The following is a 19,132-nucleotide window of genomic DNA, read 5'->3' on the forward strand; positions in this document are numbered from 1 at the left end:
TCACAATACCTCAATACAGTTCAAAATTATGCATACATGTACATGACTTTACATCTGCAGAGTCAAATTTGGCTGCAGTCAAAATTAATTCACAGTCACATCGCCATTTTGATTTGGGGATATCCTATCAGCAGACTTCGCTATTGATTTGTTTAAGTCAAAGTTAGACAATGTCGACACACCTGGCAGTATATTGTTGCCACAGATATCATCAAAACTAAATAATACAGACTGATTTTCTGAAAACAGTTTCAAGTACTTTCATTAAGATAAAGGATTCTATTAATCTATAGTTCAGACAGGATTAGAAAAACGTCGTATTGATTACTTCTATCTAAGTTACATAATTTACATACATGTCCATGACATTCATTGTCAAAATAAAAATAATGTTTGCAGCTCTACATGCATTGCTTCTCAGGGTCAAACTTTTCCTCAATTTTTGTTGAACTTTTTTGCCAACATTTCAATTATGTCCCACATACACTTTGTCAGAATTTGTAATATATATAATATAAATATGCATCCCAAATATGGTATTATACATTCTCCCGAAAAGTTTCCACACAGAAATTAAAAAAACAAACCAGGAAGCTACATGCAAGGTTTCCAATTTAAGACTTAACCAGACACTGAGTATTAAAATTTTACTGAACATTTCACACATGAATGCATGTCAATTGCACAAAACAACCATTGTACATGTTATGTTATGTTTTATGTTAATTATATGTTAATTTCATGTTTAAAGTATGTTAATTTATGTTAATTCTTGTACTAAATGTTGTTCATTTCAGATTATAAATATTAAAATACAATACAGTGTTTCTACTAATTTCACATCAGCATACAATTTAAATTTGCCACAGTGTTCTTATACTTTCCAAAGTGATGGGTAACAAACACGTTTTTGTAAAAAAAAAGTTGTAGACAGTTGCAAAGCAAAGATACATAATAATAATTCCAAACTGATAATGACAGGAAATAACAACAGGAAATCTTTTTGAATTTATCAGTATTATATACGGTATAACGTGCTGTTTTTTCAGATGTACTGGTATCATTTTGGACGATTAAATAATTTTTAGATCATTTTAATACTGATGAAAACGTATTTGTTATATTGCACGAAAATGTTATTTGGTTTAATGGAAGACTTCTTACATGATCGCTTCGGATTGTATTGAGTGCATCTGTGGCCAGATTGATTGGTGCTGATGTTAAATCAATCGTATGTCTAATGTGTAGTATCATGATTTCTTTGTATAGCTGGTACAGACACCTATCTCACCACTGACCATGTGACCAAGGATGGTGTCGCTGCCATTGTCAAAGACGTCGGTAAACACCCTGATCTTGACCCAGACACCATGGCAACTCTAGCTGCACTTGAAGCCGATAAGAATACACCTCATTCACGGGCGTGGTATCGTGTCGATGCAACAAGAAATATGACTGGTGGAAAGAAACTAAAACCAAAATTAGACCCAAAAGTTCAACAGGTATGGTAAGAGTGTAGAGTTTGATGAAGGGATAAAAGATATTGTTGTTGACAGTCACGTTATTTCAGTTTGATCTATGTGCTAGGTAATGTGTAATTTCAAGCCTTTAATTCTCTTGATATTGTTCAATGACAAAACTCTTATTTATGCAAATGACTCATTAATAGCATATGTTTTGTACCAAAATCTAATCAGTTCTTGTAATTACTATTATAACATATTTGTGACAGTTTTCAGTTTTTGAGATATTGTTGTACAGACACACACACGCACACACACACACACACACACACACACACACACACACACACACACACACACACACACACACTCACAGATGGACAGACAAAAACATAACATTACCTTCCAAGCACTTTAATGTACAGAAGCCGTCAAAACGGAAAATTTTGTGGAATGAAAATTCTAATTGTATCTCTAACTACAAGACTTCCCTGCTAGTGACAACTCAGTTATTGGATTGAACTTTATTTGAACCAAAAAGTACAAAGAAGTACATGATACAATCTGTGAAAGTACTGTTAACCTTATATTTTCACTAAACTATAAAAATTTTGTGATTTTACAATCTTCAGCTTATAGTTCTCAAAGACTAATATTTACTAATTACCAAACTGGTACATTGTGTTCATGTGCAAGAAGGCATTTTAATCACTATTTATTATTGCATTTTTGAATCCAGTGAAATTAGCTAAAATAAGTCTTGAGCGATAATTTCCAGGTTTACAGGGGAAAAAATGGGAAAACTTGTCAAGACTCAATGACATAGACAACTAACTAATCAATGCATAATTCTTCTTATTTGTCTATAAATTCAAATTTGCAGTTATTAAAATTGTGCATTTAATGAAATGTGGCCAAACTTGCTCCATTTGGTATTCAGTAGCAATGATGTTTCAAAATTTTACCTTTAAGATACGCGCCTGAAATATTAATTGTCCCAACAGATAAATGTATAAACGATATAAATAATGAACATAAAGTCTGCATTTTCCCTGAAAAAAAATGTTGTGCGAGGTGAAATCACTTTATAATAGTTAGATATTTATGTGATAATATATGATAATAATTATAATATGCATGCATGCAATTAAGTTGACCTTGTTCTATTTGGACCCTCTAGCCTGATGTTAAAATGTTATTGCAGGTACGGAGAATTAACAAATAATGATACTAGCCATGCATGTCAAGATACAACTCTACTTCATTTGTACTGTTTGCTAGAAGACTATAACAAGAGCCCAACACTAATGCAAGGCTTGAAATTATACATGTAGTCCCGTGTCCACAGACTACCAATTCTTGTCATGGAGCTACCATAATTTTCAGCTGTAGGCCACTCAGTCTACCACTGATTATGCAATGATTTACGGATATAAAAGTATTTTAATAACACACATATTTGCAATAGAGGAACTCTGTTCTCAGTTCAGGAATATGGCACTACTGATCCTCAGCCCTGAGCTACCACTCTCAGAAATTGATAGCTCACTGGGACTACCAAAGAAAAACTTAATTTTGAGCCCAAATAGATGTCTGAGTATAAATACACTTTACACCAAGGGCTGTCTTTTCTGACTATTTGATATTTAATTATGTTTGCCTGTACACTTTTTGACTCAGGCTTTGAATGAAATGAAAGAGGGTCACAGTGTAACATCCCTTGGAGGTTCTGAAGTCCCGATTGTTCAGTTTGCTGCATCAGCCAGTGCGGTGTATGAGAACGAGAAACGTGTTCGCATCTGGATCAACAGAAGTGGTAATCTCAATCCACAGGTTATATTCAAGTAAGTTGTTACTATTTTAAATTATGTTAAAATAGAAGAATACACACTATTGTCATCAATGCATTAAAATAACACTGGTTGCAGTTAATGGCTGGTAATTCAGAAATGCTGAACAATCAATAATTATTGACTGAGGAAGAAATAGATCCCCACTCAAGACAACAGAGTATGACGTATGTACTTGCCATTGAGATAAATACAATTATTGATGTGGATGTATACACTAAGTATATATATTGATTTGTATTTAAATGGACGTAAGGGTGTCCAGACTCAGATAGGGTACATGGAGCATTGAGATGGGCAGGATGACAAGGGAGGTGCTGGAGGACTTCAATCCATGTTTTTGCTGAATAAGTTTTACCTTGTTATCAAATTTTAGTAATTGATTGATTGATTGATTGATTGATTGATTGATTTTGTTTCACAAAAAATATTCAGTAAGTCACAAGCGTAAAATATGGATAAGCAATGGAACACAAGAATTACGTAGAAAAATAAAAAAGATATAACACTGAATACTTTAGCCAAGGATGACACAAAGAAAATATTTTAGAAACTTATTTTTCCATTGTGGTCCTCTCATACAAAACCAGACAAAATGATAAATTAAATGCAATAATTGAGTACAATACTCAGCTAAATAGTAATGGAAAGACAAAAACTGACAAGATGTACTACAAAGGAAACTAAGACTTTCAAAAATAAGTGAACTCACTTTCTAATTCAGACAACTTATCACACATAGAGAGACAGACAGATTGACAGACAGAGAGAGATAGATCAACAAACAGACACTAAGATATATACAGACAGACACTCAGAGAGGCAGAACAACAAACAGACAGACAGCTAATCAGATGGACATTAACACGGAGATACTGAGCTATAGTCAGAGAGACAGATCAAGAGATGGACAGACATCTACTTATTGACAGACAGCTAATCAGACAAACAGATTGACAGACAGATAGACATCTCAACAGAGTGAGATACACTAAAGAGATGCATGTATGGTATCATATACAGACAGACACTCAAATGGACAAATCAACAGACACTCGGACGTAGACACCCAGACAGACAGACAGACAGACAAACCAAAAGTTCATAGGGTATGTATTTCATTTGTTACTGCAACGCAACATATAATACATGAATGCATCAATCACCATGTCTCTCAGATATCTAGTACCAGTATACATATTATAAAAACACTGCTGAGATTAATAACACTTTCTTGACTGCATGTAGCCGCCATAGTCTTTTAAGTTTTACTCATAAATGTCATCCAGTTGAATAACCAGATGTATGAATTCTTTTAAGAAAACTTGAAGGTGTACATTGTTAGTATAATATTAAAAAATAACCATGGTTGTTATCTTTATTCTTGTTAAAATGTCATCTTCTTGGGTTCAGTGACTACTATGATCACATGACACACAATTTCAGATAAGCGAACGAAAACCATATGAGAATAGACCAGTAGACGCTAGTAGTAGGCAAATAAAACTCTTATGCATGGATACATACATGTATACATATACCTCTAGGGCAATATGTGATTCCAGAAATCAATTATTAATTTCTAAATCTCTGATAGCGTTATAACTGCAGGGGTTTGTTTCAATAAATGATGCAATAATCGTAATAACATAATCTATGGATAATGGCAAACATATCATGTCGTTTTCCTTTGAGATGCTTCAGGAGACGGGTTGATTGAATTATGTTCTTTTTTTACTAACGTTCTTGAGACTTGGAGTGACAATCTTCATATTACTATTCTAACAAATAAATCTCAAACTGGTCCAGAAGGAATTGACTTTCTAGAGTTACAAGCTTGAATATTTATGATAGGCTCCTTTGAACTGTGCCGAACTAGGCCACTTGTGGATGAAGATTAAGACTTAGATGTGACAAACAGTTGTTTGGTAGATGAAAAAAAGGCTAATGTTTCAGTCCTGGTAGTGTTATTTTAATAAGGTTTACATGGGATTATTATTTTGTTGGGGGCTAGCTTTTTCTAAAAGCTCTGCCAAACAACTGTTTTTCACGCTTCGATTTTAATCCTAGTCTGAATTAGACCTTTCACAAATCAATGATCCTATCTACTGAGTTAATCCTTATGGCTCCACTTCTAAGATTAACAGTATTTCCAAGATTGCGGAATTCAAAAATTGGGGTTTAATTAAGTTTAAAGGCCAGGGATTCAATGCCAGGTTCTGACATTAATGTTATCTTATCAGACTAGAGTTGTACATATCAAGTAAGATCATTCTCTTGTTCGTGACCAACTTTTTATACCTCTTCCTCTGCCTGACAAGTGTTTATCACACCATGCTCCTTATAAACTGGGCCTAGAAGACTTTGACAAAAATTAAATGAAAAAAAAGCAACGTGTGAAGTGTGAAGTCTCGCAAGAAATAGTGGATGTGGAAACTGACATCAACTGTTCTTCCAATCTGTAATGGCTGTACAGCTGATGAAAAGAAACCAAAAACACTGAGGACCATATGGAAAACAACAAAAAAAACATAACTACCTGAACTAGACACTCACCTATGAAAAAAAAATGAAAAATCTACCTACCCCACCTATTCTAAAATTGAATGTGTTATCGGAACCACACAATTTTTTTATTTACGCCATATGTGAAATTATAAGTATAAATGGAAAAGTATTGGATCTGATATCAAATTATTCAATGTACTTAAGAACATGAAAAGTAATTACATACTAATCACCTGCAACTATATTACCCCTGAAATAATACTCCAGTTATAACTAAGTGCTGCTGTAAGGGTCATTTATACCCTTACTACATGTAGATCTAACAAGATTTCCAAATTTTTTATCTGCAAACATCCTTCAAAGCATAGATTTGATGATTTGTCACATGACACTTTCTACCTTCTACCTGTACTAGAATCAAAACCTGACATATCCATCAAATAAAAATCAAGGCATATAGCAACTCAAGTTCATTTCAACGATGTGTGTGAGGAATATACTTAAGTTCCAATCTCATAACGGCTTGATAAAACCTGACAACTATAGACAGCCTTTGGATGCCTTGTCAGGATTTTGATCATCAAGCTGTGAATGCCAGAAGGGATTCCTGTCGAAGGAGTTTATGTTTTAATGAATCCCGTCAGCTTGTCATCAGTTTATCGTTACTTATTTCTTGTATAAGGAGCTCGATTTACCCTTGAGTCTCTTGCTGACGGTCCAGCAATGACGATGCCATACTTCTCCTCTCAAATCCCAGCGCCATATTCAACTTGATATACTCTCAGATATGTAGGCCAGTAGAAAAACTCGGCACGAATGCAGTTAGGTGTGCATTTAATTTCGATATCAATTCCTAAACAAATTTTAGATTCTTTGTAAAACTATCATGAGATGAGAATTGTTAAATCTTTCAAGATCAAATTTGGAAAAAAATTGTACATATTGTTATTGGTGACGTTTGTCGACTTTTTGATTCAAAAGTGTCATAGGATTGTAAGATAAAATGAAAAAGAAAAATCTATGTACCCACAAACCTAAACCACCTTACTTCTGAACAGTATTGTATTGGTCGACACACATCTTTGACTCCCAGACAGCATTCCAAATATTTGAGATTCAGTTGCTATATTATATTCATAAAGGAAGTTATCTTCGTCAGAGAACAATAAATTTGATTGGATGTTAAAACCAATATTGATTAGACGCTATTCATAAAAAATTCATGAAATGAACAAAATGATAAAGATATTCGTTGTTGCCATAGCTACCATGGTTATTTTTTGTGTGTTTGTCAACTTTCCATTACTATGGTTTTGGTAGATATATTGTTATTGAGGAGCCCTAGGATACTATCAGGATAACCTTCAAATCCACAAATAATATTTTGACTATACTTCTTTCACATATAACTAATTGAATAATAAAACACATAAAAAACATTGAACAGGTGGGTATAGCCCAGAAAGTGAGACAAGTTAATGAAGTACCTTCCTGCCAACCCGCTGTCGTTACTTCTACGATTATATGAAAACTTGAACATTTTGGTGCAATACGAAGTTGAATTCATGAACTTGTATGAAATTTCTATTTTTAAAAAAACTGTGATCATGAAAATTATGTTATACTTTGTCACAGTGGTTAGTTATGACATTCTAGAAATATTTCCAGGATGGTTGTCATGGCAACATTTCAAGTCATTTCATCATCATTCAGAGTTGAATTTACAATAATGAATTATTAACCTGACATAAAAGCTACATTTTTGTTAGGGTTTAGAGCTCCGATGGAAGTAAAAGTTGTTGAAAGCTGGTTCGTTATATTCTCATTAATCATGACTACTGATAGCAAATGTACAATATACCCCCCATGATGTCATTATAGCCTCCAGGTCCATGCATACCTCACTTGTTATCGAAGACATGAAGAAAAAATGGTATCTCCTCCAAAGACTTTTCAAAATGATGTATTATTCGGTTGCTTAGAGGGGAAAAAAATTACAGAATTTGCCTGTTTAGATATCAAATTTTTGTTTTTCATTAAAAATATTAAGATGGTGTTTTTAGTCAGTTGCTTAGAGAAAGGCTATGCAGAGAACTCTCTGGTTTAGGTGACGTCTAAAAAATGTGTTCCTTGTAAAAAGAACTCCAAAATGACGAGTTGGTTCCGTTTACCCATCCCCACCTACTTTTTCACTGCCGTGCCTAAACTTTTTCATGTATTCAAGAAAAAAATTTAAAATATCGTGAAAATTGTGAAGTCTCGCGAGAAATAGTGGATGCAGAAAGTGACGTCAACTTATATTAATCTAAAGGTTGTACATCTGATGGGAAGAAACCCCATATGGAAAACAATGGAAACATAACTACCTCAACAAGACACACTTGCAAAAAAAAAAAAAATAAAAAAAATATCCATCTACCCTACCTAAAATTGAGTGTAATCGGAACCACATGATTTTTAAGGCCTTAGTTAGTTGCTCAGAGGGAAAAGGATACTGTAACAGAACTTACATGTTTAGATATCAAATTTTTTGTTTCTCATTAAAAATTTAAGATGATGTTTTAGTCAGTTGCTTAGAGAAAGGGTGTGCAGACAACTCTCTGGTTTAGGTGACGTCTAAAAGATGTGCTCGTTGTAAAATGAACTCAAAAATGATGTCTTGGTTGGTTGCTAAGCTAGAGAAAAATATACAGAACTGAACTCTCTGGTTGATACCTTGCAAATTCAGTATGTTTAATAAAGATGTAATTTGTTGCCATAGCAACCATGGTTGCTTCCGCGATAAGTTTGGATCAATCCGAGTGCTGTACTAATAAAAATGCAAGTGAATAAAACCAGTTAATAAGCATTTTATCTCGTTTAACATCCAAGTTGTTTTTTTAAACACAGGGAATTCAAAAGGTATGTTTTACTTTAAGATGACGTTTCAAAAATGTTTTCTTTGAAAAAAGAACTGCAAAATGATGTTGGTTGGTTGAGTGGTTGGTTGGGCGGGTGGGTGGGTCCTTGGTTGGTTCGTTGGTTAAAGTAAAAACAAGTAAATCAATGTCCCAGGGTTTGAGTTGTTACAGTGTGATATAATTGGGTATCAGGAAATATAAAGTGGTGTTGAGTTTCTGATTCGACCCGTGTCATATGAGCAAAACATGAAAAGTTAGATGAAAAATCCACACTTCCGCTATAATGTAAAATATTAAAATTTCAACTCAAAGTCAAAAAATTCCTGGAAGTGAATCCCAAATTTTTCTTTACGTCTCATCAGCATCGTCAGAGGTGTATAGGCCTTTCCAAAATTTGCCATGGTGGCGCTCTACTTCCTGTCTGTGTGTACCTTGGGGGTATACATGGTATAGGTTACTCAGTTAATCATAGAGTACTGCTGCTTTCCTCGATGTCTGAACAATGCGAAAAACATCCCTGATTTACACTTCTACAGAATACAAGGAACAAAGCTCTTAAGAAATGGTATTATGAGGTGATGATACCCCCAATTTGAGCGAGGGCACTGTGTATTCTCAATTTCCTGTTTGCAGTCTGCAATGGCAATGAGATGCCAGTGAAAATTTAAGATTTGCTTCCAAGAGTTTTTGACTCTGTCAGTAGAAATTTTCATTCGTAAATTATGAACCCAGCGTCTATGAACATTCATTCTTGTCAGTTATAATGTACTGGTTTATGGGAAGCCGTGAACTGAGGTTTCGTCTTGAATAGTAAATTGTATTATGAATTTCCTGTATGGTTGCTTACACAACAATAGAAGGAGAGACTACATTTCAAAACGATCCCTTTTACTACTTATGGAGTCCTGCAGGACGCCATCTAAAAATAAATGTCTAGCAGTCCTCATGCTGTAATTGGTAATTACAAAGTCAATGAAAGGGGCAACGTCACCCTTTTAATGACAGAATGACTATTGACAGCCCACAATGTAGTAGAGTATTCAATTTCAATGCCTATTTTTTTCGATGGCTAAACAATTTATTGCTGTAGACAAGAAAAGAAGTCAAGAATTCCATAGAAAGGATTTCTTTTCAAACCTGTCAGTTTTTAGTAAAATATTACTATTGAACAATGTGCTGAAACTTTGTCATGTTATCATTGAACAATTCAACTTTTAGAAGCAAAGGAATGTTCTAAAATGGCTCCCTCTGGAAATTAAAGTGTAAAATTTCACAAAGGATTAGCCTTTGTTACAGCATAGTTAATTTTCACATGTACAATGAAATACTGTGTAAATCTTATTTGGTATAAATAAGATCAGAAAAGTCAACTAAAATGAAATTTTTCACTCGATTTGAAAGAAAATTCGTTGTGATGTAGGACTTAGGACTACTTAGGTAATTGTTCCAGTCTCATTTATGTATAAAGCAAATAAAATTGTGTACCCATTACCCAGAATGTAATTTATGCATATTAAATGTTTGTTGTATCGAAATTCAGTAGTAATAGTAGTTTGTATTCCCAAGCTATCAAATGCTGATTTTATACTACAGAAAATATAGACATGAAAAAACAAAAGTCTTTAAGAAGATTGACACTAATAAGTGAAAAAAACAACCTTCTACAAGATTGTACAGTTTATATTGTGTTTCAAGGCCACCAGCTCAAATGCAGGTGATTAAACAGTGGATAAATATTATTAACAAAAAATAACTTATTGATTACAAATTAAGGTGTGTTTTCTTTATTTGAGAAGTTGAAAAACAAACAAACCTACATACTTTAGGAGCTGATTGTCAGTGGTTCTAAGGAGATGGTTGAATTTGCATATATTTGGTTCAGTAAAATATTCTATATAAACTTCTCTACAAGATTGTGAATTACATGAAAACAAAGTTATATCAATGCATGTGTTTTATGTAATAAGTTTCATTTTTTTTTCACAAAAGAAAAAGCAAATCCGTTATAGCTCCAACAAAACTCATAATGATGCTGTTGTTTTTTTTAAAGCACATTAACATGTAGTTTTTTTTCCCTATACACAAGGTGTCTCTTAATTGAGGTCCTAATTTTTGCAAAATTGCTAGACTTTAAATAAAAACAAAATGTATTTTCTCTGTAGATATGAGACTGTTGATGGTACAGCTGAAGCTGGATCAGATTACATCGCCCAGCGTGGAACAATGGTTTTTGATGCCAATGAGACACAGAAATACCTGGATATTGAGATTATTGATGACAATGAGTGGGAAGAAGATGAAGTCTTCTTTATCAAGTTGGCTCTTGAACCAAAAAGTGGCGCCAAACTTGGCAAGAAGAACACAATGCAAATAACAATCATAAATGATGACGGTGAGTTCATATTAACACAAATTGTGAGTTTGTAGTGTATCTGAGTTTAGAACAGCTGTGTGACAGTAGAATTCGATGACATGTTCAGCATATCTGCGTGTGTAGAACCTGACTAGGATTCATATTATGGTTTCATGAATTTTGCTTAAAAAGTGGTTCTAAAATATGCACAACAGAATATAATGTTCGAAGTGCTGGTACCCTGTTTTAATCCAATTTTTAGTTAGAGTGAATCACTGAGATGTCACCAGTATTGTGATTTGAGCCATGTACCAGGGTAAACTGAAACACATTTTCAGTGCTTACAATATCACAAAAGTGTTGTGTGCCAGAGTTGATGCCGTTGTTGACTGATCTACATACACAACATTTTTCAAAAATACAGACCAGGTCAAAGGATGCATCAATCTTCATAGACAAAAAAGCCTAGATGACAAATACATGTAGATATATTGTATACTGGTATTTCATGCTGTCCAGTACAATGTATGCCTTTCAAGCCAATATGTGGTGACTAGCTGACAAAGAAAACTTAATTTTCATAATTTTGACCCACAACACAAAACGCTGTCTTTCAATTGGATGACACATTGATCAAGTTGGTCTGTTTAGTTGATGTTGATTTCTGAATTCTTACAGCTAAAATGATGTTGGTTTGGTGTTTCACTCATGTAACATGACATTTAATACACACCCTCTGACAGTGACAACTTCTTATGCAAAAGAAACAATTGCATACTATTAGGTGCTGGGCACAGTGGGGAAGTAGAAGTATAGTCAAGTTGATATGTTGATTATCAGTTAGAAAATAAACAATTGCAGCCATTTAAATCATCAAGTCCATGTGTAATGTTTTCATTAGAAGCCTGTTTTTACTGCACCGTGAAAGAATAGCAATGCTAATACCAGTATTCCGATGTGATTGCAGGGCAAAGGATCCTGCTGTGTTTATTTGTTGTGTTTCTGTTATTGTTAGTCTAGAGTTGAAATATGTCTATCTTTGTGTCAAAAAAAGTAATGTCCCATGAGTGAAACACCAAACCAACATCATTTTAGTTGTATGTTTTGCATGGTGGTCAAATGTGTGTAGGTTCATTAATTCATGGAGTCCATCACTCTTTGTGTCAAATTCTAAAAATGTCAAGTTTTTGTTACCAGTGAACTGGACACCAGTACTCGAATCAACTAAGTTATTCATAGACAATATTGAGAAAGTACATGTTCGATTATCTGATTAAAAAAAGAGAAAAAAGTAATACTAAAAGTAAATACTAATAATTTCAAAGTGCAAACACCTGTTCTCACAATGACGCAGTGTTAGCATTAATTTGACATTCATATTTCACATTGTGATTGACATAATTTCATATTTTGCGTTGTGTAAATTTGTCTAACTTGACGTAGAATTGAAAGCTATAAGTACAATATAGAGGAAATTGTGAATTGCAGTGCCGATAAATATTGCAGGGAATCACTAATGGCAACAAGTGTTAGTGAGAATTGATCTTTGCTTTGAATAAGCACTAGCTGTGGATTATTGATGTTTTATCTTTGTTCTGGCTTTAACAAACTCACCAAAACTGTAGAAGAGAAAGGAAATGAGAATTTGTCAGAAATACCACAATTTGACATTGTGATAACTGTAAAGAAAACTTCATGTATGCACTAAGTCTTACATTTACAGGCAGAGAATTTCTTTAATGTAGAATACACCTTGGCAATAAACTCTGTAAGCTTTGCCTGTTTGTTTGTTCAGAAAACTACAACATAATTCTCAGTTAATGTCATTTTTAAAAAATCATACAGCTAAATTGATGTAGGCTTGGTGTTTCACTCATGGGACATTATGTTTTTGACACAGAGCTAGACATATTTCAACTCTAGACTAACAATAAGAGAGACACAATAAACACAGCAGGATCCTTTGAACAATCACATTGAACACTGATAAGCATTGCTATTCTTTCACAGTACAGTAAAAACGGGCTTCTAATGAAAAATTATCGTACACATGGACTTGATTTTAATGGCTGTAATTGTTTATTTTCAAACTGATAATCAACATTTGTACTTCTACAACCCCACTGTGCATGGCACTACGTAATTGTTTCTTTTGCAATAGAAGTTGTCCGATTGTGTGTGCAAAATGTCACATGAGTGCAACACCAAGCCTACATCATTTTAACTGTAAGTTGGAAATTGTAATTCTTACATTCTGTTTTCAGGGATAAAATGATACTTACAATTAATTTATGTTAATTAGACAATTTCAAAGTCCTAGCTACAAATAAAACAATTATTTTATTTTTCATAAAACTAGAGCCTGGTACATTTGACTTCAGTCTTGCCAGCTACTTGGTGAAAGAAAGTGTCGGTGATTCACACATTCCTGTCATCAGAAGTAAGGGATCTGATGGCAGAGTAGAAGTCAAATGGAAGACAACTGACATGACCGCTACCTCTGGTAAAGACTACCATGGTGGGGAAGGAACACTGGTCTTTGAGCACGGAGAGAGAGAAAAGACCATAGACATCCCTATTGTTGATGATTCTGAGTTTGAAAAAGATGAATCATTCAAGCTGGAACTGGAAGAAGTGAGCAGTGGAGGTGCAAAGCTTGGCAAGCTGAAGAGTACTATCATTACTATCGTCAATGACGACGGTAAGTTCGATACCCCCTAACTTGGTAATTTTATTGTCTACGGCTGGGTTTAGATGAAACTGCTACCCTTACTACTTTGAAAAGGGGTCAACAACAGACAGGCACTTCTAGAGATGTTGAGTAGCTTTACACGATGTTGATTTTAAATTGTTCATCTGATATACTGGTAATAGCTTGTGACTCTCTCAGTATGATCCATATAGGCAAGTGATAAGTAACTAATAATAAATTTAGATGAAAAAAACTAACAAACATTAAAAGACACTTTACGTCCTGAAAATTTATAGTAGAAGTAACATTACTATAAAGGAATAAAAAAAGAAAACCCAGTCATGCTAAAAGTCAAGAAATTAAGGTATGACTAGTTGATATAAAAAAAAGAAGATATTTATCATTCATGTGGAAGAAGGCATTGCAAATAACTTGTCAGGATTGATGGGAAAAAAATTAAGGAAAGAGTCGGGCAAGGAAACAAGAATCTGATAAGCCAGATATTTTGAGCAGTGAGTAAACATATTATAGTATCAATGAAATGAAGTTGAAAGAATAACTAGCATTGCTGTCAAAGTTATTTATGTTTTGTCAAAAGTTATTGCAACATTTTTAACTGGATGACTCAGTGTTGACATGTTGCATACCTTAGCCTTGTTTGGTATTCTGTGGATATTATAATGTACCCTTTATTTCAATTATACTGAGTGGTTGATGATGATTATAACAGTCATTTTTTTTTCACCATGATTAATATGTGAAGCATTTGAAAGTAAATTGGCCTGGGGCAAACAGCAATAAAAGCAAATGAACTGAACATACAGCAGTCGATTAAAATTTCATTAATTTGATTCTATCAAGGTGGGGGTCATGCAGGAAAGTCATTAAAATTAATTCTTCCTGACTCAAAGCTATTTTGCAATAAAAGAAACAAGAGAAGCTATCTACTTTATGAAATGGAGAGGTCATGAATTGGTTGAACTACATTGGACGTATCATATATCATAAGCTATGATCCGTTGCCATGTGGCAGATAGGAAACATTGCAAGATATCAACTTTGCATTAGTTATTATACAATGTTCAGACTCATTTTACGAGTTTAACTCTGAGGCGATACAAAGTAGTAAAACTAATAAGCTGAATTTGGGAATCCATTCACACTGAATTTTTGTACCTGACACAGATCACATACCAAAGTCATCCAATATTAGCATAGCCTTCATTTGTTCCAATCATTTAGCAGCAACCCTGAACTTTGGAACCCTCCTTATCTAGGAAGCTAAAGACACTTACATAATCAAATGGCATTTTGTGTCAGACACAAAAGATAATTCGACTCTAAACCCCCCCCCCCCCCCCCCCCCCCCCCATTGTACCTGACCTAAATTTAACCAGACTCAGAGTCAACATTAAATGTCAATATTTGGGTTTTTTATGTTAGGATAGACTAGAATTGACTCAGAGTCGAGTTGATTCAACTGGTTAAGTGGGAACTGCCTATGAAATTGTCCTATCTAACAAATTCTTCCTGTAACAAATATTATATTTCATATCAGTCAATATTTATTGCATAACAAGATGCCATAGCAAGCATGGTAAAGCATACAAAAATAACATACAGAAATAAAGTGAATGCAATACAATCATTTAGCCAACTGCTGGAAGACTGTTTACATCATAGAAGTAGATGATCGATCACTTCCAACATTTGTATAAAAAAAGTCAACAATTTGATAATACCTTCAACATTTTTGTCGGTCACTGACCCTCCCCCAGCTCAACTGAAATACATAATCTTAAAACTCGAATGAATTTTTAATGAAAATTTTTGCAATTATGATTACAAAATTTCTAGGTGAATTCAACTGCAATTCCATGTATCATTATACAGTCCAAATTCTTGTTAATTTTCCTCCTATAAATTTAATGGGTAAATGTACAGCTTTGAAGACATCATGTCAATACTACAAAGTGATATGAAAACTTTTATTAAAATGTTTGAAAATTGTGTTCCAGTAAACAAAATTTTACGACAAATCATTTACTTTATATTATATTATATTTATAATTTCAGTCAAAAGATAAAAATGAGCCATTTCAAAAATTTCAAAATAGTATGAATTTCTGGTTTATTAATTTGTCAACATATTGTAGACATTTTATCAACAAGACAAGACTGTGAATTTTTTAAATGCAAACGTATTGTAACTGAAACCACCAGGACTCTTTATGGCCACAGTAGAATTTGTACCTTCATGTATCAACATGTCAGTCTGGATGCCAACTGTGGTTATGAATTACTTGGTGTGTGTGGATGTTTAATGGTAACGATACTGTGTAGGAACTACATGTAGACTACCAACATGTACACACACTCAAAATACACAAGTTTTGTGATCTGAGGGAATGCATGAGGGAACGTCTTTTTGTAGAAAGGAAAAATCACTCTGGATGTTGAGAATGTGAAAATATTAGTAAATATGAATTTAAAAAACTCAATTTTCAATGAATGAATGGATTTGTGACATATTCAGTTCAAAATTGAATTGTTCAGAAAAAATTCACTCCAAAATTGTTGAATGTCTAAACATTTTTGTGAAAAAAACCCATGAATTTCTTCAATAAAAATTGGCAGGGAAAATGTTCAGTGTTCATGACACATCAACAAAACAGACAAGTAAGATGCAAGTAGAAATTTGAGAAACCATAGCAATAAAATATATGAACCATAAAAAGTGGAAATAAAATACCACTTAGAAAAAACCTCAATAGTCGTAGAACTAGGAAGAATACTATTTAATCTGAAGTGGTTACATTTTATGAGCAGTATAAACGATATGGCAACTTAAATGTATGTAGTTTCACAATATTGCTTAGCTATTATTGTCATCATTTCAAGACATGTCGTGCTTTCAGAAACTGACACAAGGAAAATAAGTCGTGACATGACAATAAAAGTCAGACAAATATTTATCCATTAAAATTTATCATGATTAGATTGTCGGTACAAGTAGTTTATCATGTTTTGAATTTTTGTTGTTGTTGATAGAATGTTGATTTTAATCGTAGTTTAGGGAGCGTTTTTTGACCGCAAATATAGCATGAAATGTATATGACTGACGTCACCTTGACTTGCCTAATTTTTAGTTACAAAAATGAAATGTAGATACGGCCTATTGTGTAATTAGCTTGATTGCAAATTTGTAAACCTGTTTGCTTGTATTGTAAAGCCCACTGAGTGATAATATTTTCTTATAATAATGGGATCATTATTACACTTATTTGTGCATTGGTAAATCATGTTTCTGTGTGTGTGTGTGTGTGTGTGTGTGTGTGTGTGTGTGTGTGTGTGTGTGTGTGTGTGTGTGTGTGTGTGTGTGTGTGTGTGTGTGTGTGTGTGTGTGTGTGTGTGCGTGCGTGCGTGCGTGCGTGCGTGTGTGTGCACGTGTATACGTGCGTGCGTGTGTGCGTGCATGCGTGCGTGCGCGTGTGTGTGTGTGTGTATGAAAGATAGATACAGATAGGCAACTCACCAGGCTATTATATTAGCAATGACTGTATTGTTACGGCCTTTAAGAAAAGTCATGAACGTCAGGAAAGAATGATTGAATAAAAAAAATCAGATATTTGAGATCAACAATTTGATAAAATACTTGTTTCACACCTACGGCTAATTTTTGCAGATCTGTTCACTAACATCTTTCAGAAAGAAAGATTCCACAATATTTCACATTCATGTCAACTAATTTGTGATTTTTTGTTTTACAGAATTTAATACAATTTTGGACCGTGTTATAAATATGACAAATGTTAACTTGGATCGTATTCGTATTGGCAACGCAACATGGGGCGAACAATTCCGGTCAGCAATGAATGTTAATGGTGGTGATGTTGAAAACGCCGGTATTTTGGATTACATCTTGCATTTCTTTACTTTTGGATGGAAAGTGAGTTTATTTTCTGTTTACCATAAACAATTTATTTTGAAAACTTGTAAATTTACAATTTATTTTGAAAACTTTGATGCATATAGGGTGGGTGGAAGGTGGGTGGGGTGGGTGGGTGGGGGTGCAATACAATACTTTACAGGTGGCTGTTGTGTTGTAACCTTAGTAATCTGAGTGCTCTCTATTCAAATGAAAGATCCTGAACTTGAAACGTGATGTTACTACAATTATGGACTGTTTGAATAAAAACTTTTAGATCATTACGGTACCAGCATGGTTTCTTTGATACCATTTGATGTTGACTCTCTTTGCAGAGGTTTTTACCATTTGAAAGCATTGAATTTTTCATAAATTATTTATGCATTAAAGTAGGTCTCTCTTTAGCTCCAATGGGCATTGCCTGGAGGGTGCTATTACATTGGCTTAAATCTGTCTGTCCGTGTGTGTGTGTGTGTGTGTGTGTGTGTGTGTGTGTGTGTGTGTGTGTGTGTGTGTGTGTCTGTGTCTGTGTGTCTCTGTGTCTCTGTGTGTGTGTCTGTGTGTGTGCACATGTGTGTGTCTGTGTACATGCAATCTCATATTGACTGTTTGAGGCATATGTAAGTCCCTTAATTTCTTGACCTTGATCTGTAAAGCAAATTGGTGGCGATACTTGTGATAGAAAAGCCCATTTTGCCTGTTACATGTATCTCCAAATGTTGTTGCTTATGGACACCATTGAAAATCTACCCTCACATTATCAAAGATGAGCTAATGTCTACCCAAAAAGTCAGCTTTCTTTGAATGTATACATGTACCCTGACCTATAACATTGACCTCTATATTCAAGGTCAAATTCCAAAGTGGTCAGTAAAGTATGAAATTTTGTATCTATGTGCTCAATATCTTTGCCAATTAAAAACACACCAGTTGGGCTGTCTTCAATGAAGGCTAATAATGTTCTCCATGAAATACTAACAAGTGATGACATTTACATTTATTTCTATTCTATTTTGATTTTTTCATCCGTAGATAATCTTTGCCTTCTGCCCTCCGCCAAACTTCCTAAACTCAGGTGGTTGGATCTGTTTCGTTGTGGCCATTTGCATGATTGGTCTTCTGACTGCTATCATCAGTGACTTGGCATCAATATTTGGTTGTCTAGTTGATCTTAGAGACCCTGTAACTGCCATCACATTTGTTGCCTTGGGAACCAGTTTACCAGACTTGTTTGCCAGTAAGACTGCTGCCTTGAATGAGAAATATGCTGATGCATCCATTGGCAACGTAACAGGAAGTAACTCTGTTAATGTATTCCTTGGTCTTGGTATGTCCTGGCTTATAGCAACTATTTACTGGTCTGCAAAGGTGAGACATTTTTTTCAGAAATTTACAGATATTCTTGAGTACAGGACTATATCCAAGTGATATGAAACCT

The 19,132-nt window shown here is 34.1% G+C and overlaps 1 protein-coding gene across 2 annotated transcripts in view; it reads left to right on the plus strand.

The window, feature by feature from the left end:
- Positions 1-19,132, plus strand: part of LOC144434794 (sodium/calcium exchanger 3-like) — a 48,025-nt gene that overhangs the window by 21,447 nt on the left and 7,446 nt on the right. For both annotated transcript variants that reach the window (XM_078123295.1, XM_078123296.1), the window contains 6 exons: positions 1,270-1,502; positions 3,144-3,307; positions 10,884-11,113; positions 13,434-13,775; positions 17,537-17,715; positions 18,727-19,062. In XM_078123295.1, the coding sequence (XP_077979421.1) occupies positions 1,270-1,502; positions 3,144-3,307; positions 10,884-11,113; positions 13,434-13,775; positions 17,537-17,715; positions 18,727-19,062 (1,484 nt within the window). The remainder of the gene's footprint in view (positions 1-1,269; positions 1,503-3,143; positions 3,308-10,883; positions 11,114-13,433; positions 13,776-17,536; positions 17,716-18,726; positions 19,063-19,132) is intronic.

The sequence above is a fragment of the Glandiceps talaboti genome, chromosome 5 (assembly GCF_964340395.1).
Source record: "Glandiceps talaboti chromosome 5, keGlaTala1.1, whole genome shotgun sequence".
Taxonomy (NCBI): Eukaryota; Metazoa; Hemichordata; class Enteropneusta; family Spengelidae; genus Glandiceps; species Glandiceps talaboti.